At 57.0% G+C, this 21,367-nt stretch overlaps 1 protein-coding gene and 1 long non-coding RNA gene across 6 annotated transcripts in view; both read left to right on the plus strand.

Annotated features, from left to right (window-relative positions):
* The window catches only part of WIPI2 (WD repeat domain, phosphoinositide interacting 2), a 40,443-nt gene extending 36,224 nt beyond the window's left edge, over positions 1-4,219 (plus strand). For all 5 annotated transcript variants that reach the window (XM_034669755.1, XM_034669752.1, XM_034669754.1 and 2 more), the window contains one exon: positions 448-4,219. In XM_034669755.1, the coding sequence (XP_034525646.1) occupies positions 448-529 (82 nt within the window). In that variant the 3' untranslated portion in view covers positions 530-4,219. The remainder of the gene's footprint in view (positions 1-447) is intronic.
* Positions 4,220-8,018: 3,799 nt separating this feature from the next.
* Positions 8,019-21,367, plus strand: LOC117804114. The gene is made up of 4 exons (XR_004628314.1): positions 8,019-8,253; positions 18,169-18,421; positions 19,315-19,680; positions 21,164-21,367. It is a non-coding gene; the product is annotated as an uncharacterized LOC117804114 (long non-coding RNA).

Genomic DNA, 21,367 nt, shown 5'->3' on the forward strand with positions numbered 1-21,367 from the left:
TCGAGCATCCGGCATCACCAGTTCGAGAACTATCCCCATCCTCCATGTTTACTGAGGAAAATTTGTGGCCTGTCAGTCGGGAAGCCCCTATTTACTGTGCGGCTGTTTTTTTGACATTTATGAATTTTGGAAAATAAAAGACTTGATCTTGAGCTGCCCAAGGCCACAAAATGCTTGTAGTCAGAGAGGGATCCCAGTTCAGTCTTAGTGTGCACTGCAGCCTGTAGCTGTCCAGGTCTGGTCCCTGCAGCTGCCGGGCCCTGCCTGCCAGCCTTCCTGCCTCCCTGCTTCACAGCCTCCCTGCCTCACAGCCTCCCTGCGTCTCAGCCTCCCTCTCTCATAGCCTCCCTGCCTCACAGCCTCATAGTCTCCCAGCCTCACAGCCTCCCTGCCTCTCAGCCTCCCTGCCTCCCAGCCCCTGAGCATGGCTGTGCTATCTCTTCGCAGCCTATGCAGACGAGCTGGGAGCAGTGGGCGGCGCGTGTCTGGAAGAGGAGGCCGGCGCTCTGCGGCTGGAGGAGGACAGTGAGCATCCTCCTATGATTCTTCGGACGGACTGAACTTGACCTGTGAACTCTGACCCCCAAAGCAGAGAACACCGGCTTGACGGAGGACTTTGTGTTATGCTGCTATGAACTTTGACCTGAGTTGGAGAGAGGATGGCAGAGACTTAAAAAGAAAAAAAAAAAGATCGTAGCTGTAGTCTTATTCCATACTGTTGAGAAATACATCGTTTTCACTTCCGTGGCTTTTAATCCTGCTTAGGAATCTTAGCTTTTTGTTTGTTTTCTCTTTTTGCCAAAATTAACTGTTTGGTGAAGCCCTTGAAACCTTGCTTTGCATGCATGAATGTGCCGAGCCAGCATAGGAGAACTAGAAGCCACTTGATAACAACTGCAGTTGCTTGGTTTTTAAAACCTGTATGTAAGGAGGAGCGTATGCGGGGAGGAGGTGGCATCGTGCAGAGCGTTTCTGGGTGTCGAGGCGGGTTCTGCTCGGGTGGGTCCAAGAGCCCCCTCCGGGCTTGCCAGGCTGGGGGGCTTCAGCCATGGGGAGGGGTCCTCTCTCCCCAGAGCCCCTCCTGGGCCCTTTTCCCCCCATTTTATTTTGTTAATTAAATTCTTTCCAAATTGGATTATTCTGGGATTTCTTGCTTGCCGGACTTTATTTTATTTCTGGCCTTATTTTTCATGTGGGTGTTGGAGGAGAGGGGTTCTTTCTGCTATTAGAAATCTTCCTTTAGGACAGCACGTGAACTGGAAGGAACACCTCAGAAGGCCAGAGCAAAGGAAAGGGGTCTCATTTGTGTAACTAAATTATCTGGTCTTTAATTTTCCTGTTGAATAACTGGGAGGGGTGTTTGTTTTTAGAGAATTTTGTAGCTATTCCCTGTACCCGTGAAGCACAGAATTAGAGTGTGGGGGGCACCCAAACTTCCCTCTGACCTTGAGCCCCGCTGTCTGTCAGGGGCTCTTCTCACCTGCGTCAGAAATACTAGAGGTAGAAGCAAGGGTGGGGGGCGGGAGGTTGGCTCTGAGCACCTGCTTTACAGGGTGATATGTGCCTTTTCTATTTTAATCTTACAGAATTGTTCAGCAAAATGACGTGAGATTGTGGTCACAGGTCCTAGTGTTAGCCCAGCTCCCCTTTTCGTTTTTACAGAATTACACAACCGCAGATACCTCGAACTCTGCATTCCAGACCAACACATCTAGCAGTCCAACTTGTGAGGCAATTCGAGTGGAGGTAATGGTGTAAAAGATCGTTATAGAGGCTTTGGAACGGTGACAGTTAAGGACAGAAGTAAAAAAAAAAAAAAAAAGCGAAAATACTGCACCTGCCCTCCCTTTTCCTTTTGTCGGGCTTCGGAGCAAAGGAGGGCCGAGCATCTGCTCTGGGTTGTGCTGGTCGTGGCAGTCGTGTGGCCGGGAGAAGGGGAAGGGCAGGCGTCAGCGGCGCGGACAGCGCACTCTACGTGCCCGACCTCGAGGTCAGCCCACACTCCTGGGTCTGCGTGTCCAGCAGTCGGGTTAGGCGGAAGCCTCGGTGCAGAGGGCACCCAGAGTAAGTCCTGAGTGCAGCGGAAATCTCTAGAAGCACTGCTTATGGCAGCAACGAGGTGCTGTGCTAGTCGGAAGTGAAGCAGGCTAGACTGGACTCTGCAGCTGGCACTGCCCGCTGCCTGATGAACTGTGACCCTCCGTCCCTGGTGTGAGATGGCACACGTCGGCTGAGCCCCGAGCAAGGATGCTCCTGACCCGAGGACTCGCAGGGGCCACCCGGGACTGGGCCTAGAAGGCCCCCTCTCCCCCTCTGGAGCAAGGCCTCGGACTCCATGTCTTCGGTGGCGCAGTTGGCCAGGGCTAGTGTTCACGGGAAAGTCAGTGTCAAAGGCGCGTGGCGGATGTGGGGCCCTGAGCCAGGGCCTCCTGATGACCAAACAGAGAACGGCCTTTCCTGTTTGTGTTCAGTATGGCCGATCTTGGCGTCTGTGTGTTGGCTTTCATGCTCGTGGCGATGTGGGGAGTCAGATCTGCTCTGTGGTTTCTCTTGGCAGAGGTCGTGTCTTCGTCTGTCGTGGGACCCTTCCCTGGCAGCCACCATCTCCTCCACGGTAGGACGGGCGGTTCAAAAAGGTGGCCTGAGCGGCTTGTGACCGTCGCCCCTGCCCTGCCCGAAGGAGCCCCGTTGTGCCTGGGCATCAGTGGGCCTGAGACGTGTGTAGGGGACGCGGGAAAGGAGAGAACCTGGGGAAGCTGCCGAGATGCTCGTTAGCAGAATTCTTGCCGCTGGGCTCGAAGCTCAGCCAGAAAGGCACCCCAGCCGCCCCCGACGTGGCACTGATTTGCTCAACCCCACACCGTACACCAGTGTTAACTTTGTCATAATGTTTCAAGCTCCCGAAAGAATCACAGGATAGGAAACAAAACCCAGACACTTCTTCATAGACCCGTGTGGATTGGGACCAAACCCTTCGTGCTTTCTCAAGCCGTGGAAGCCACAGCTGGATTGAAGCTGGAGTAGAAAACACCTGCATGCAGCCGCTGATTCTAGCACCTTCCTGGTGGTGTGGCCTGGGTGGGCCCCATGGGGGCCTGGGTCTCCTGTGCTGGACCGCAGGACGATCCCTGCCTGGTGGGCTGTGGGCGCCCAGTAAACCCTGATACAGACACTGGTCTTACAGAATGAAACCGACCGTGTTTCTTCAGTTCTTATTTCTGAATACTAAGCTGGTCGGAAAGGTACAATAAGCACCACGTAAGTATACGGCACCATCGAGGTCACGTGACTCCCGTTCATCCCTGCCTTTCCATCTCCCGGGTTCCAGGGCCCCCGAGCAGCTGCCTGCGTGGGTCTTGGGCAGAGGGGTGGGGAGACGTGCCTCCAGAGCGCTGCCGGGCCACGGTCGCCCCCAAGCAGAGCCCCTTCTGCCAGTGCGGGACACCAGCTCCCCTGGAGTGGCCGGCCCGCCCTCTACCCGCCAAGGACGGAGTTCCCAGGCTTTGCCTAGGACAGATCCGTTTGGGGAGCAGACGGAAAAATGGGGTCACATACGGAAAGACTAGGCGTGCTCAGGTCACAGCTTCGCAGAGGGAAACGGGGCGGGCGGCGGCGGGAGCGGCGTTCCAGGCTCCACGCTGCTGTCCTTGGCGGCCTCTGTAATCATTAGCGGCCGCACGGAGCTGTGCGTGGGCCATGCTGGTTTGGTCTGTGTGTCCCCTGCCCTAAACGTCTGGAGGTCCCATCTTTTGCATGCAGGGAATGACAGGAGCTCTCATTTAAAATGTCTCTGTGACACTAGCTAGCACAGCTGAAAATCCAAATACGTTTTTTTACAAGTGTACTTAATTCTTAAGAGGGACAGGTCGAGAGCTTGTGGTTTGGGTTCTGCGGTGTCGGAGACATACAAAGAAAGTGCATTCAAGCCGTGGGTTTTCTGTTTGGGAGGAGTGCTTTGTATAGAATTCTCTTTTGTGAACAACTGATTTCTTACTGAAAATATATAACAATAGCTCATTGCCAGGCAGAGCTCACTGATGTATATTTTAGTTCCCACCCAGGTCCTAACCCTTGGCCTGTATGTACCTTTTCATTCTGTGGATTTTGTGAAGCACAAAAGAAAATTGGGTTCTGAGGCATGGCCAGCCCCTCTTATCCGTCCCTGGAATCAAACCAGGAAAGTCTTTAATTTGGAAAAATTAAATCCTTTTAAAGCTCAGAATTTAAAGGGACTGTTTTGATACGTCCTCTCCATATTGTTTCATTCTTTACTGAGTTGTGATTTAATAATATTCCTTCTTACGTTTCCTTTTCAGATGAACCTGTTGTACGTGATGCTGGTGTATATGGGGTGGGGGTGGGGGGTGAGGTGGGGGTGTGGGTGTGGGTGTGCATGTGCACTTGCAGGTGTGCACCATGAGTAAATGTGCTTACGGGTTACATTCCAGACCCAATCAGACTGGAAAGCCCATTGCTGTTCGCATTTTACAACTGTGGTGTCCTTTTCTTGCCCCCATTGCTTCATTCCTTACTCCCAGGCTGTACGTCTCTTTGTACCATACTTAAGTGCACTGTAATTCCACCTAGAATATTATGGCAAAGTACCAGAATCCTGAAGTCCGACTGAAATCTTATAAAGGTTTTCATCCAGAATTGATTTTTGTCCTTTGTGAACTAAACGATAACACTTCTTTCTACCAATATTCTTGGCCTCATCGGAAAGATTTCCCTCAGGACGCTGCATCTTGCGGGATGGGTGGGGTTAGGCAGGTGCGGGCTGTCTGTGTGGAGGCCGCTGGGAGGCCCTGCTGGCCGAGGCTCTGCTAGGGGAGGCGCTGGCCTGCCGGCGATGGGGGGCCCGCGGGTGGGGGGAACACATGAGCTCCGCACGTTGCGGCCTCGGCTCCGCTCGACTGTGACTTCAGGTGCAGCTGGTCTGGCCACTTGTTAGAAGCCCGTCCTTCTGAGCACCGCTGCGCCCCACGGCTCCCTCTAGGTTGGAGGACTTGTCCCTTTTACATCAAAGGCTCAGACGCGTCTGTTTGCGTGTTTCGTGTTCTGCCTCTGAGAAGCCTGCAGTGCCGTCAGCAGGTGACTTTCCGAAGCCGCTGGGATCACGTCCCTGCTGCCGGTCTCATCCCGGCCGCCCTGTTCGAGGACACAGACGCAGCATTTAATTTTTCAGGGAAACACACAAGACTCCTTAAGTCTTTCCATGTGCTCATTGAGGTTCCTGTTTTTTATAGAGAGCATTTGTGACTTTGTTTTTCCTGCTGTATTTTTCTTAGTGGATTAACGTAACAATGTACTTGAGCTCCCTTGGAGCAACCAGGCGTTTTTTCTCCAGGGAGCGTGAGGCAGGGTGGCCGGGACAGCAGGACAGCGGGACTTCCTGCCGCCCTTTGTGTGCCTGGAGGAGGCCCCCTTGACCTCCCTCATTTGACCTTCCCCAAGCTAGTTGGAGTCTGCCAGACCTAGGACATGAGCAGGTTCGGACAGGTACATGGGGCAGTAATGCCCAGCGGGGGCCTGCACAGTGTGCATGGGTCCTTGAACGAGTGTCCTAAGGGGCCGGTGCTGCGGGGCACAAGGCACCTGAAGCAAGAAGGCAACGTGCATATTAAACAGAGGGCGTTCTAAGGTCCAACTCCATTTTGAAATGATGCTTTGGGCCACCTGGTTCCAACCCAGCTCTAAAGCAAGCCCTTAAGTAAAATTAGTGAAACCCTTGGAAGTTTCTCCCTGCCGCCCTTGTAACCACTGTGGCAGCTGTGGTCGTGGGGACTAATGGTGTTAGGGGCTTTTAAATTGAGCACTTGCTTCCATCGACATGATGCCACAGCTGCCGGGGTCCCTGGCTCCCCCGGGGCTGGGCTTGCTCTGCGAGTGGCCTCCCAGAGAGGAAGTGCCCATCAGGTTGGCGTGGTCCCTGGAGAGGCGCTGCAAGGGGAACGGGTTTGGGAGGTCACGGGAGCAGATCCCACAGGGCTCTGTCCCTGCTGGCCGTGCTTTCCAAGGGGACCTTCCCTCTCGTCCCCTCCGTCCACAGGGTCGTGAGAGGCAGGAACAGGTCACCATTAACGTGCTGGTTTTGAACTTCAATGTGGCTTCCCTGTTGGGCTTTGAGGGTTTGGACCTTCCAGCTTACTCTGGCGGGGCGGGGTCCATGGTTGCTGGGCTCTTTCTAAATAAAAATTGCAAATCTATTTAAAAATCAAAACCTCTTATTCCGGTTTACAATTACGCTGCAGCGACCAACTGGTCTTTGGAAACCCTGAAGGTAAGGTTTTCCTAATGGGGTGGACAACTGTCCTACTTCAGCCCAAGATGCCACACTCCTGTGATGATGCTGTTGGTCCCTTCCCTCCTCTCTCCAGTGAGGGTGGGCCAGACGTTCTCCCACCCGCTCCACAGCCAATGACCCATGGGGAGGAGCCACCGGACAGGGGCTGCAACTCCACAGGGGTGGGTGCCCTGGGCTGTCTCCCTCTTTTTCCTAGCTACTAGGTTGGGCAGGCATTTGTGAGGTGCAGGCCTAGAGGCCCTGCTTCCCGGGCCCAGGACGCAGGAGGCCTGCTGGCCAGTGCTGGGAGGGGGGCTCCCCCTGCCTCCTGCCCAGGGAGTGGGGTGCAGTGGTCCCTGGCAGGGGCAGATGGGGGGGGTCCTCCTGCGTGAAGCACATCCCAGCTGCTCTGTGTTCAAAGGTAAACATGGGTAAGAGTTTTCTGAAGATAAACACGGAGGCTCAGTGTGGACAATTCTGAAAAAATCTGGACGGACAAAGAGAACAAAGGTTACCTGCATCCCCGCCCTGAACTAAAGCAGGGTTAACATTTTGGTGTGTTTCCTTCCAGCTTCTTCTCTAACAGGTCATTTTATAAGTTGATTTCTTAAATCAGTATGCAGCTCTGCGGCGACATCGTGTTCTCCCTCAACGATTTACAGGGGCCTTCTCTTTCCAGTTCCCAAACTGGCATCTGCTCTCGGACAAAGGATTTTCGGCNGGGGGGGGGGGGGGGGGGGGGGGGGCTTGCAGAGGCCACCTAGAACTGATGGCTGCTGAGTGAAGGGCACGCGGGGCGTTCAAGAGGCGTAAGATCACAGACAGAAGGTTTGAACCAAGTCTCCAGCAAGACGGCTGGGATGTGTGGAGGAGCGATAGAAATGTAGTCTCACCCAGCTCCGGAGGCTGCAGGTCCCAGGTCGGGGTGCTGGCAAATTCCATGTCTGGTTCACAGACCGCATCTCGCTGTATCCTCACCAGGTGGGAGGGCCGGGGGGCACTGAGGGTCTCCCTCTTAGAGGAACACTACCCCCACGCACCAGGGCTTCACCCCAGAGTTAGGATCTGATGTTCCACCCACAGCGGGGTGTGACTCCTGTGTGTGCAGGTGTGCATTTGCATGTGTCCGGTGTCGGGAAGGTCGCCTCCAATGTCCCGGCCACCAGGACTCTTCCGGCTTCTTGTGGGCGGTCGGACGTGGGGCCAGGCAGGTCCTCTGTACTTGTCAGGCTTGTTTGAAGGGGCAGGTGTGCTGGGTCTGCCCTCTCATCCCGCCTCAGGCCTGAAGGGATGTTTCCGCTCTCTGAGTGCCCCGGCCGCGGGCCCACAGCCCCCTCCTCTCGGGGGCTCTCCTCGCAGCCCGCACCCTCCTCGAATACAGAGCATTCACTAAACGATCCTGGAATACGCACCAGGTCTGTGAATGGGTGGAAGGAGCGCAAAGGCTCTTCGCTGGGTGCTGCAGATCCCCACGCTGTCCCCGAGGATATAGTTAGATCAGGACGTGTACATACATTTTTCTCCTGGGTTTTCAGGAAATTCCCGTGTGTCCTCGTGGCCGGGTGGTTCTCCGTCGTGTGAAAGTGAGGTCGCTCGTTTACACATCCTCCCGTGGGTGGACGTGTGGTCGTCTCCCGTTTGCGGCTGTTATCCCTGCCAACGTCCTTGTATACACGTCTCCCGGGCCACTCCCACGGGTTCTTTCTTACCTAGGAGCGGGGTTGCGGCGGCTCGAAGCAGGTCATTGTCGGTCCGCGCCCTGCGGTCTGGCTGGACCCCGCCGCTCGCCGCCTGGCCCCGTGGCTCCCTGGCCCCGTGGCTCCCTGAGCCAGAATCGCGGCGCCGGCCTGGCCCCGCCCTCCCCTCGTGGCTGCCCGGACTTCCGGGCAGCATGGCGGCCTGGGGCGGCCCGGCTATCGAGAGCCAGAGCGGAACTGCCACGCTTCTTTCAAACGCACAAACAAAACCTGGTACGTTGTCACTTTGACTTCATTCTGGCCAGAACAGGTGAGAGGGTCAGGGCAGGCGCCAGGGAGGGAAACCAACTCTGCTGTGGATGCGCAGCTGCAGGGGTGCAGGCACCCGCAGGCGGGGAGGGACGATGGCCTTCGTGCTGGGAGACCACCCCAGGATTGGACCAGCTTTCGCTTCCCCTCGCAGCCTGCGAGGACTCCGGTCCGTTCGTGTCTTCCCCAGCCCATGGGACGCTGATCGTCTTGCTCTCATGGGTGTCTCTACCGCCGAGAGGAGGCGCACGCCCGGCACCCCGCACCCGAAGTCCACGGCGGGAGAGCTGAATTCGGGGCCCCGTGGGCCGTGGAGAGGCGGCCCGCCCCCACGCTCCCGGCCCCACGGCTCTGCTGGCTGGGAACCCAGAGCTCTGTGCAGTCGCGTGGGGGCTGTCTTCTGGGGGGTTCTATTTGCATAAGCCGGGGGAGAGCTTGGCTGCCAGAGAGCTCTGAGCAAAGGTTCGCAATAGCAACACACATGCTCTGAAGAGCTTAAAATAAAACCTGGTAAAGAAACAGGCCAGTGAAGAGAAGATGTGGTTACCCAGCTGTCACTTAACACTCACCCTCGGCCGCGTTTGCCTGACTGTGTTCCACCCGATCACGGACTAGATGGAGGATTCACCGTGGAAAGGAGACGCCGGAGCGCCCACGGGGGAGGCAGGCACCGTGCTTTCTGCTCCATAGATGGAAAGCCTGCCATGGAAGTCTGTGTGGGCCGGTAGGGAAATGTGGAGGGTTCTAGCAACAGAAATGAACTTGGTGGACGCAGAACCACCCCCACTCCAGCTAAAAATGCAAATGCATGATGGGGCGCAAAAGAAAGAAGGGGAAATTCTCAGGTGGAGAAACTCTAAAGGCAGACCAGTGAGATCAGGTCAGGGCCCAGATGCCTGGGTTGGGGACCCCAGATCCAGACCGCAGCATGGGGCCGGACCCTGATTCTCTCTGAGATGGCAGCAGGGACGGAGACAGCCACAAACACAAGTCACTGCCCTGCCGGCGAAAAGGGACAGGACAGCCCTGGCCACTGGCCCTGAAGAGGACCCAGGATGCGTGCCGTGTGCCCCGGGCGGGGGCGGCGTGGGGAAGGCTTGGGGAACGGGGACGGAGTTTCTGTCTGGAATGGTGGAAGGTTCTGGAATTAGTGGTGAAGGTCACACAACATTGTGCGTGTACCGAACGCCACTGCACTCCACGCTTAAAAATGGCTAAAATAGGAAATTTTATAGTATGTACATTTTACCACAATTAAAAGCAAAATAAAAAATACTGGAAAGGAGGAGGTGGATTTTCGTTATCTGCAAATAATATGATCGTCTCCCTGGAAGACCCAAGAAAACCCATGAGAATGTGTCCAGATCACAAAAGAATGCTCAGTTAGGTGTCTGGTTATGAGAGCCATACAAACCAAGTCTTCTGCACCAGTAACAGTGAGACAAATACAGCGGTGAGGGAGGGCCAACAGGAGATCACGCCCCGCCGTGGCAGATCTAGGACGCGAATAACGCACTTAATGAAATGACGAGTCTACACCAGGAGCTACCCAAGTAACACTTGCTGAATGAATGAGCAATGACCCATTTTCCCAGAGAGATGAAAAAGAAATAAGAGTAAAAAAAAAAAAAAAGATGTATTATGTTTTAGGGGGATAAAGACCTGATGAGCAAAGACATTGATAAGCCTGTTGGTGAATATAAAGACATAGGGACTCAACAGGAAAATAAAAACAGTAATAATGGCTTGTGTGGGATGTTAAAATGATGTCCGTTACCTACCAATAAAACACTGGACATCAGTAAGGACAGATGACCATCTCCGCGAACGCAGAAGGAAGGGTCTGTAGGTGTCCTTATACTTTGTAAGGCTGATGTTTTTAAAATAAAGAGTGGGAAAATTTATGAAGCATCTGGGGAAATGCGAGCACTGAAGGTCCGTGCCACGCCGTTAAGGAAACACTGTTCGCTTTTCTTACCGTTATCACGGTATTGTGATGGTTTGCAAAAGTGCCCGCTTTTAGACGTATAACCTGAAACACATTCGGATAACATAGGATATCAGATTTTCGGAGTCTGTGATGGGAAAGAAGGGAGAACGTCCAGCTGTGCTCCCGCCTCGGACTGAGATGCACACATGCCTAACAAGCAGGTCTGGGCTCCGAGTCGCACAGCCGGCCTCCTCCATCCCGGGAGCCTCCTGCCAGTGCGTCCTGGGGGAGAGCCCGGCTCTCCTGGCATTCCCCCTGCCTCTCAGGGTCCGCTCCTCCCACCTGGGCACAGCGGGACCCCTCCTGCCCATCGCTGAATGCTTTGCTTCCTCCCTCAAGGGCCGTCGGGGCCGAGGGTCTGGAAGTCGTACCAGGCACCCACATCAGGCTCCTTACCTGCCTCATCAGGTCGGGTCTGGCCCATTGCATCCTCCCTGCAGAGCTGAGCCACTGCCTCAGTCCCCCGGGCGGGTGGTGGCAAAGCCGGGACCGGGCCCCTGACCCCTGTGCTCCTGGGCCGCGCGCCCCAGCGGGCTCCGAAGGCAGAGGCTGTTCTCAAACACACAGCACACGTTCATTTTCTTCCTCTGAGGCGGAACTCGAGAACCTCTCCCTGACGTCAGGGGCCTCTTCGAGAGTCTGTAAGAGCCACTTACCGAGAAACCTCGCACTCGCCGGTCTGTGAGGCCTGCGCTCCAGAGCCTGTGATTTCATCAGGCGTGAAGTGTTTGCAGGAAGATTAGGCCACTCCAGGGGGTGACGCCCAGTGGTGGGACAGCGCTTTCTGGGTCCTCCTCATGGGAGCCGCCCGAGAGAGGCTGTGGGGGATGCCACCCAGGCGCCCAGGGAGGGGACCTGGCCACACCGCCCTGAGGCCCCCAGGCCTCCACCCCTCCCCTGAGCCCCACCGGGGACGGGTCACCCAGGAAGCTGCCTCCAGCTAGGTCTCCAAGGCCTGAGACGCCCATTCCCTCCCCGCCCTCCTCCAGGCGGCCCTCTGGAAGGTGCGATTTCTCACTGCCTCTGAAATCTCAGAAGAAATTACTTCCGCTCCAGCATTTCCGCCTGAGAGTAGCTGGAAACCGTGTGAGGGAAGCCAAGGCCCCCGGGCTCACCCAGAGTCCTCACAGGCCCGAGGCCAGCGGGAGGAGAGAGAGCTGGAGCACAGGAGGCCCCCACAGGTGGGCGAGCGCGGAAACAAGCTGCGTGAAACCCCCAAAAGGCATCTCTCGCTCTCTTTTTTTTATTTTATTTGAGACAGTGCAAGGGAGAGCACAAGCATGAGTGGGAGCAGAGGGAGAGGGAGACGCAGGCTCCCCGCTGAGCAGGGAGCCCGATGCAGGGCTCCATCCCAGGACCCTGGGATCATGACCTGAGCCGAAGGCAGACGCTCAACCGACTGAGCCACCCAGGCGCCCCCAAAGGGCATCTCCTAACGGCGGCCTAGCCCAACTATGATTTTACTTTGACAATTATTTAATCATACATTTATGTAATGTAATTCTTTTTTTTTTGTAAGATTTTATTNTTTTATTTATTATTTGACAGAGATAGAGACAGCCAGCGAGAGAGGGAACACAAGCAGGGGGAGTGGGAGAGGAAGAAGCAGGCTCATAGCAGAGAAACCTGATGGGACTCGATCCCAGAACGCCGGGATCACGCCCTGAGCTGAAGGCAGACGCTTAACCGCTGTGCCACCCAGGCGCCCCTATGTAATGTAATTCTTAATAGTGACTTGTACCATTTCTAAAAGTTTAACGATCAGCCTCCAAGTGCCCAGGGGAGCCGGCTTCACCTGCTGGGTGGGCCCTGGGAGGTCACGCTGCATGGAACGGGGGGCTGCATGGAATGGGGGCCACATGGAATGGGGTCGGGGGAGAGGCTGGATTCTGACCCCGAGGCTGATACTTACCGGCTCTGCTCACTCTCAACACAGCATCTGCCTTCAGACGCCCTCACCCGCCACTCCGTTTTTCTGGTTTATATCCAGACTCCCTCATTTATTAAAACGGCTCTTGTTCTGGGCACCACTGGCTTCTAAGTGACCCCCGCAGGTGCCAGCAAGGGGCTGAGGCCACTTGGCAGCAGGCAGGAGGGGGTGCGGCCCGGGACAGGGAAGGAGGACGCTCAGCCCACGGCCCCGCAGCTGCTTCTGGCTCCTCCTTTTCATCCCTCCTGCCCTCGACCACCCCCCCGCAACCACTGACCCGCCACTGTCCCCACGGTTTCGCCTTTTCCAGAACGTCATAGAGTTGGAATCATATAGTATGCGGCATTTTCAGACTGGCTGCTTTTCCCTTAAATATTTTTTTTTAAAGATTTTATTTATTTATTTGACAGAGACAGAGACAGTCAGCGAGAGAGGGAACACAAGCAGGGGGAGTGGGAGAGGGAGAAGCAGGCTCATAGCAGAGGAGCCTGACATGGGGCTCGATCCAGAACGCCGGGATCACGCCCTGAGCCGAAGGCAGACGCTTAACCGCTGTGCCACCCAGGCGCCCCATCCCTTAAATATTTGCACTTAAGTTTCCTCTGTGTCTTCTCCCAGCTTGATGGCTCCTTTCTTTGTAGCACCTCTAACATGCCACTTTACCCATCACCTAGTGGGCGACGTCTTGGTGGCCTCCAGGTTTGGACCATCGTGGATGAAGCTGCTGTGGGCATCCGTGTGCAGGTTTTCGTGGGGACGTTCAGTTTTTCGCTCCTGTGGGAGCGCAAGGGGCACGGAGCACGGGGTGCAACCGGCGGATCATACGGTAGAAAGATGATGAGTCTTAATAAGAAACCTAAGAAGAGCGTTACGTCCGCACCGTGTTACACCCGGCTTACTGATTTGTTTTCCTGGTCGAATACGCTGCAGTCTTGATCTCGAGGCCAGGTTGGTCGCTCCTGCCCTCCGTGCCTCGGCCCCCAGCCAGTCTGGCAGGCCCTCCAGTCCACGCGGGCGAAACGGCAGTGGGGGTCCAGGGGCTGAGGCTCTGAGGTGGCGTTGCCATCAGCGGGGGCAGCTGGAGGCAGAGCGGCGAGCCGCCCGGGGCCTCCTGGGGCTGGATGCCAGAGCTGGGCCCAGTGCGGGGCCCTCCGAAGTTCTGGGGGCGCAGCCACGGGAGAGCAGTTCAAGCTACGCGTCCTCCGGCGGACGCGCCAGGCCCTTCCAGCCTGTGACCCCTCTGCGCCCTCACGTTTCGGCCCGGGGCCTCTGGCTCGTGGTTGTTTGGGGCCGAGTCCTCAAGGGCCGGGTGCTGCTGCTTTGAGGCCACACCTGCTCTGCAGCCGGCCTGCCGCTTCTCGGGGCGCTGAGCCTCTGGACCCATTTGGTCCAATCTGACAATGTGATCCTCCTGCCACATGCCACGCAGGGTGTCAGGCCCTGGGGACGAGAGCCAGGACTAGCCTCTGTCCCCTGAAGCTGGCAGGTTCTTGGGAAGACAGACAAAACACATGCCCCTGTTCTTAGGGCCCCACTGTGGGGGTAGCAGGTGGCATCAGGAATGACCCCCCCCCCCGTCGGGGAGCTGCAGGCACAGATCTCTGGTGTGTTGGGGGCAACCTGGGAAGCATGAGGTGTCGGGAGGGAGGAGACAAGGCTCCAGAAGCTGGCAAGGCCCCAAGTTGTACCCCTGGAGGTTGCCCGAGTCCTGCTCAAGAACAGGGGAGCGTCAGCCCAAGCCACCCTGGGGCTGGAGAGCACACGCCTGGTGTGGCCCTGGAACTCCGGCAGCTGGACCACTGGGCACCAGGCTCCACACAGGCCTTCCCAAATGAGCACGGGGCTTCACATCAGCATTGGATGGGTTTTTGCATTTTATGAGACCCGAGGCCCAGAGAGGTTGAGAAATGTGACCAAAGACACACAGCAGAGGAAGGTTTGAATCCAGGCCTACCTTGGCACTGGCGTGGAGAGACTGGTCAGCAGAGAGAGGGGGTTTGTGTGTGCATGTGGGTGGATGGGTGTGGGTGTCAGGGGGCTGCTGAAGCTGGCTTTCCGTGGGCCCCTCCTCCTCCTGCCCCCCCGAGCTCTCTAACACACCAGAGAAGGAGCATTTACACCACGGGCGTCAGCAACGGCTGCAAAGCAGAAACCGGGCTGTGAACCTGTCCACTGACAAGCCCATGCCTCCGTGTGAGACTGAGCATGTCCATGTGTGTCGTGTGTGTGTCTGTGTGCATGTGTGTCTGTGGGTGAGGCTTGTGGAGGCACAGGGCTGCACGTCTGTGTGTAGGTCAGGTGCGTGTGCGTTTCTGTGTGACCGTGAGTTGAGAGTGTTTATATGTGTGTCTTCGTGTGATTGGCGTGTGTGTCTGTCTCTGTGTGTGGATGTCACTGTGTGTGGCCTCTCGAGCTCAAGGTTGTGGTTTCAAGTGAAATACGGGCTGAGCGAAGACACTCCATCTGCAAATGTCCTTGAGGCAAAGGACGTGGGCTGCGGGCCTGAGGGGGCGGGGGCGGCCGCGCCCAGCCCGCGGCAGAATGAAGTCACAGGACAGAATCCGAAGCCGCCCCCACTCTGAGTGTCCCCAGCCCTGCAGGCAGATGGGCCCTCAGGAGCCTTCCACGCTCTGACCACAGCCCCTGAGAAAGCAGTCGTCGGGAGGGTTTGTAGGGATAAAAATATAAACTTGGTTGCTTACAGAAATCACTTGCAGCTTCAAAGAGCTGGTCCCCTGTTGTCATGGAGTTGACAATACCGATAAGGATCAAAGGGACCAGAATAGACTGGAAGGGCTGATTCCCACTTAACTCTTAGATAATGTATTTTCTCCCCAAATTTCTGGCTCTCTCTCCTCCTGAAGAATATTCTAGATGCTGTAGGGTGACCCCCATCACTGTGAATGCCTCATCTTCTGCTGTCCCACACCAGCCCCTTCTTGGAATGAGCTCCCCCAGCCATGGGGCCCGTCTGACTGCCCCCCCCAACCACCGGGTGGCCGTGGGACCCAAGCCGGGCCTACCAGGACTCTGCCCTGGGCCTCTCCCTTTGGGGTGGAGAGAGGAGGGTCAGGCCCTCTTGGGAGATGGGGCTGGGGAGCCGTGAGTGACCAGGGACAGAGCCCGAAGGTCCTCCCTGCAGTCCAGTCCCAGGTTCCAGAGCTTCTGAGGCCTTGCCTCCCCTGGCCCGAGCCCCAGGGTGGTTCTTTGAGCTGGGTTTTATCCCCTGCAACTTACCCAGTCCTCCTCTGGGCCCTGAGCCCCCCTGCCTCGAGCGGATGAAGGTGAGGATATCCCCTCCACGTATGGACCGCCCGGCTCCTGACAGCTCTTTAGAAGCCTGGCCTGACCATCCTCGCCATGAACCCCGGGTACCCTCCAGCCAGCCCCTCACTTTCCCCTCGTTCCCATGTATCACAAGCGGTGGTCTCTGTGGGAGGGCATCTCACCTGCCATCCCTGCCCCCTCATTGCTGTAAATGCCATGACAGCAAGGACCGTATGGCTGCCTTCCTCAGGACTCTCTCAGGGGCAAGGTTCAGAAACCAGGTCGACCTGCCTTAAGCAAGAGGGGAGCGCACGGCTCACATCACAGGGGTGTCCGGACCAGAGCCGGGGGTCAGAGATGCCACCAGGCCGCGGCGGCTCATCTCCATCAGCCTCCCTGTGCAGCCGCTGCGCCCTCAGAGCTGGGGTAAGGGTGGGCACGAATGCTGGGGGCGCCACTGTCATGGATTCAAAACCCCAGGTGGGAGAGCCTGCTCCCCCACACGCCCATGTCGCAAAGCTCAGAGGAGGCTCTGCTGGCCCGGCCAGGCTCACGCAGCTCTGCTGAGCCGGTCGCAGCCTTGGGGTCAGGGGCCGTGGACTGATCTGCCCCAGAGGGATGTGAGGTAGCCCAGCGGTACGGGGGCCTCTGGCAGAAAGAAAGGCCCGGGGCCCTGAATCCCACTCCCAGAGCCCACTGCCTCTATGGTCTCCGGATGACTCCCCACAGAGCATCATGACCGCCACCGGCTCTGGCCCAAGGAGGAGGCGCGGCCTGCCCCAGGCCATGTGGCTAGGGGTGCTGGGAGACAGAGTCCCAGAGAAGCTTCCCTCCTTCCTTGGGTCAAAATGGAAAAATCCGAAGCACCCTCAGCTCCCAGGGGCTCAGAAGGCAGCCATGCCATCAATTATTAAAAGTCCCTTAAAAGCCCAGGAAAACTGAGATGGGGATGCCATCAAGCGCCTCGCAGCCCTTGGGCTAAAAAGGGACAATTAGGTCCGAGGGGGTATGAAGTCACAGACCCCAGAGGCCGAGAGCTCCCCATGTCTGAGGCTGAATGACAGCCCCACTGAGGACAGGCCTTTGCAAACCAGGAAGGGGTTTCCAAGCAGGCTTCATCCTTCGTCCCTGTGACATCTTGGGGGCCAGGGGGCAGGGACTGTGATACTTTAGGGTATGTCAGAAACACCCCCAAATCCTCCGTGTCCCCGGGTTCCATGGGCAGATGTTCAAGGACCCAGCGGCAAACCTTCGGCTAAGGGCAGAGTTCTTTTCCCCCATGAATATTTATTACACGGCTCTCGCTCATACTTCATAAAGCAACGCACGTTCCCCCAAACATTATATTGTGTATATTATTTCATCGACTATAATCTTTATTTCCAGTCACTTTCCTTTCTCCTCCCAGCCCATGGCTCCCTCAGCAGGAATCAAACCCACCATGGACAGAACAAGGCAGCGGTGACTGGGTCCCTTGGGAAAAGTGCTTGGGAGCCTGGAGTTGCCGTGGACCCGTCTCCTGTGGCCTCTGCAACACATACCACACACCAGATGATTCAACGCATCATGTGGGCTGAACTGTGACCCCCCCAAAGCGATGACGCATTCCAAAACCCCCAGTGTCTCAAAATGTGTCTTCGGAAGACAGGGTCTTTAAAGGGCTAATTAAGGTAAAATGAGGTCCCGAGGATGGGCCCCAATCCAACTGGACTGGAGTCCTTAGAAGAGGAGGGTTTCAGGGCACAGGCAGGCATAGAGAGACGACCACATAGGGACACAGGAGAAGACGGCCACCTACTCGCCGAGGAGAGAGGCGTCAGCAGAAGCCAGCTCTGCCCGCGCCTGCAGGGGCTGGAGGGGGGTCTGCTCTGGGCTCCCTCCTGGCTTCTGCCGAAAGCCATCGATCCCGGGCAGTCCTTGGCTTGTGGACATGTCTCCCTCTGCTTCTAAGGCCACCAGTCATTGCATTAGAGCCCCTTTTAATCCGTCTGGACCTCCTCTTAACCTGTGCGGAGACCCTATTTCCAAACAAGGTCACATTCACCGGTCCTGGGGCTTAGGACTTTGGGGATACTTTTAAGGGGCACAATTTAAGCCACTACATGCCACCATGTGCAAGGCCACCATATGGAGGAGAGCAGTGTGGCAAGGAAGCCACGGCAGCTCCATCCCCGCCACTGTGAGCCGTGGCCCAGGCAGCAGACCCACAAGGGGAAAAGCCACCATGTGCACATGACCGACCAGGTTTGAGACGCAGAGTGAGAACGGCCTGGCTGAGCCCAGTTGACTTCCAGATCCGTGAGCAGAATGAGGGGCTGCCCTCGGTTTTGGGGGGCAGTTTGTTACTCAGCACAGCCACAGCATGTCACGTTCCCACCAGCAAAGTCCGGGGGAGCCTCCTCTTCCCTCATCCTCGCCATCACTGCGTGGGATCACTTCCAACATTTTTGTAATCATTTGATGGGCGATAAGTGGTAGGAACCTCAAGCCTGTAAACCCGCGATACGCTGCTCTGAGGAGCGGAATCCAGGGAGTCTTGGCTCGTCTGGGCCAACCTCTCCTGCTCTGGGTGGGGAAGTGGAGCGTCAGAGGCATGGGCTCGCGCGAGACCCACCCTGGGCCTTTATCTGCTGTCGCCAGGCCGGGTCCCTTGCTGCTCCACCCAGAGCTGTCTTGTGTCGTCTGATCCTAGTGCTTTTCACGGCTCGCACATCGCTCAGACCCACAGAGAAGACGGACGCCGCCCTCAGACTGGGACGATTCCGGAGGATTTGTTTCCAAGAGCGGAGGCGGAGACCTGAGCCAGGACCGAAGCAGCTGTCTCCGAACCCAGAGAGTTGGAGAAGGGTGGGATACTGGAGTCTGGAATGAGAGGATCACGCAGCGGCCTTGGGAGGCCACGATGGCAGGACAAGAGACACCGCCAGGCCAGGCGACCTCACCAGGTGGGAGTCAGGGAAGAAATGTCCTGACCCCACCCTCCTCACTCCCTCCAGTCTCTCGCCAGGGACTTTTGTTGACCAAACCCAACCAGGAGCCAGAGGCAGGGACCCCGCTGGTGTGGCCCTTACGCGGCAGCCTCCTAGAGCCCAGAGCAGACTGGAGGGGGCAGAAGGGCCAACCCAGGAAGACATTCCGTGTAGTCTGAGGATGAGCCCACCACAGTTATCCTGTCGGTGGCTTCTGAGATGTCTGGGCCTCTAGAGCTGGAAGAAATCTCCCTGGAGGCTTCTTGGTTTTTGGGAGGAAGCAAGGGGCCCCACTGAGCATCCAAAGAAATCCAAGTGTTCCTCCTCCCAGCATTAGGCCCATCCATCTCTTCCAATTCCGAGTAGTAGAAACACCACTAGAACAGCTTTCTGCCAGAAAGGGAATGCACGGGCTCATGGAGCAGGTGTCAGGTAAGGCTAGATCCAGGGTCCTAACACGGTCTGGGCTTTGCCTCTCTGTTCCATCTCTGTTGTGCTTGTCATCCTGACCCTCCTTCTGCCCATCAGCGCTTGGCACATGGCAGACAGCGCAATCCTAGCTTCCCAAGTCAGGAGGCCCTTCGGGAGAAGCCTACCAGTACGATCCAGCCGAAGTTCTGAGGCAGGCTCGGGGGGGCCATGCTCAAGCCATATGCCCATCCCCGACCAACCACCGCATTCCCGTGGATGCCGTCCCATGACTGGCCTCCTGGTTCGTGCCTGACAGCCCCACCTCCCCAACGGGGTTGGGAGGGGGTGGGATGAGGAAGGTTTTCGACCCAACACTAGCTGTGGCAACCACAGTCCACCCCCTTAGATACCTGACATTTCAGGGGCCGCTGATCACTGCCAACTTCCTTCCTTTACAGGAGGAGGGACGGAGCCATAGACCAAGGTCACCTGGCGAGTCGAGAACAAAGCCGTCTGGGCTTTCTCTTGGAGAGCCTGAAACCTATAAATCCTTAAATGGCATTATCAAGCGACAAGCACTGAGTTTCCTTAATTCTCCAAAGGGATTAGGAAAATGCAGCCAAGCTAAGCGCCTCAGGGACTGTGCTTCTCCCGAGCTGGCCCCGCCCACGGCAAACACCCTTGGGCCTCGGACCGCCCCACTTCCTAACAGTGCAGCCTGTAATTACAATGACCGCAGGCGTCGGCAGCATCTGGCTCAGGAAGACTTCCAAGGGGACAGGCAGGTGTTCGGGCGGACCCAACCACACGAACGAAGGTCGAAGGTATCAAGTCTGGAACGAGGGGTTAGCCCTGTCCCTAAATTTGCAGGGCCTGGGGCAAAGGTCAAATAGCAAAAGGCCCACCTGCCATGGGTCCAAATAGTTAAGAGCTATAAATCAAGCACACTGTTGAACAAATGCATTCTGTCTCACACCTTGTAACAACCTGGTGTGAACTAGGCTCCCTTCCAGGACACAGGGAGTGGGGAGCAGGGGGTGGACAGTGGCACCCTGCTGACCTCTGACTTCTGATCCCCCATCGTAGCCAACTCCGGTCCACTACCTCCCTTCTTTCCCACCCCTGCCAGCCCCGTCGCTCACGGTGAAATGTCCCATGTGCACGAGTGTGGACATCACAGCCTACGTGGCCAAGTTCTGTCCTCACGCCCCACGCCAGCATGCCCCTCGGTCACCCTTGGTCTGGGGCTGCACATGCCAGCCACGTAGCCAGGCATCGGGGAAAACGTCCCCACAGAGCCCAGAAGGGGGCTCAGGACTGCTCTGACAGAGAACCAGTGGGGGGCAGTGGTTCTCCTCGGCAGGAGCCGTTGACAGAATTTAGGGGTGAGCAGAGCTGGTGGTGGTTGTTCTCCAGGACAGCACTGGGAAGGCAGAGCTGAGGCATCTAGAATGTTCCCTCACTAAATCCCACGGCTTGGAGGGACATGGAGACTGTGCCCACTGGCCCCCAAGGGCCACATCCAGCCCCCTCCGCAGCCTGGGGACAGCCTGACCTCCAGGTGCCGAACATGCCCGCTAACCCCGACAGTCTGAGGATCCCCATCCCTGGTGGAGACCCTTCCTGCGTGGGCCCCCAGTACCCAGGCCCACACGCCCTAAGCGCTCTGGGGGCCCCTCCCCTGCCCTGCCCCGTGACAAGGCCCCCTCAGGCCTGCCCTGGCCGCTGGCCCCCCACCCGTTCCCTGGATGTTCTGGAACTGTGGGGTGAAAGGAGTCCCCCACTGCCAGACAACATGGGTCGCCAGTCGTTACTCTGCAGCCCGAGCTCTTCCTTGCGCCAGGCGGCCTGCGGAAAGCGGCCTGGACTGACCTCGGGCTGGACAGTCCAGCCTCGTCACGAAGCCCTACACACCCAGCACAGAGCCCGCGGGATCGAGAGTCACTGCCTGGCAAGATGCCCCGGGCATTTTATGGCTGATCCTGTTGTTCGTGGCCAACAGCCACCGGGCACCGACTTCAGTGCCCGCGGGCTGGACGATCGTCCCCTGTCATTAGTGTAATTAGCCATGATCCCAGGACATGGCTGCCGTTGGAACCCCAACTTTACAGATGAGGCAAGTGAATCTGCTCAGCGGTCCCGCAGCGGAAGGCCCAGGTTGGACTCGATTTGTCCAATGGCGAGGCTCAAACCCAAGCGTCCCGCTCTCCCGAAGGGAGGAAAGGATGCGGTGTCAGGGGTCAGTCTCCAGGGACCTTGACAAGGAGCGAAAGGGGATGGGGTGTCACCCTCTGTCTGTCTCTGCAGTCTCCCAGTCCGTGATCTCACCGCACACGGGCCCCCAGACGTGGCAAGCTGCTCACAGAATCATCTGGGCAGATACTGCCCTCAGCACATGTTCTCCATCCAAGGAGTGGTACGTCTCACTTGGCTTACCTTCCTGTGTCATCCATTTCTGGATTGGTGAGTTACCATCTTTATATGCAGAGGAAACAATAAAGCTATCTTCAG

This window comes from Ailuropoda melanoleuca, chromosome 10 (assembly GCF_002007445.2).
Source record: "Ailuropoda melanoleuca isolate Jingjing chromosome 10, ASM200744v2, whole genome shotgun sequence".
Classification (NCBI taxonomy): domain Eukaryota; kingdom Metazoa; phylum Chordata; class Mammalia; order Carnivora; family Ursidae; genus Ailuropoda; species Ailuropoda melanoleuca.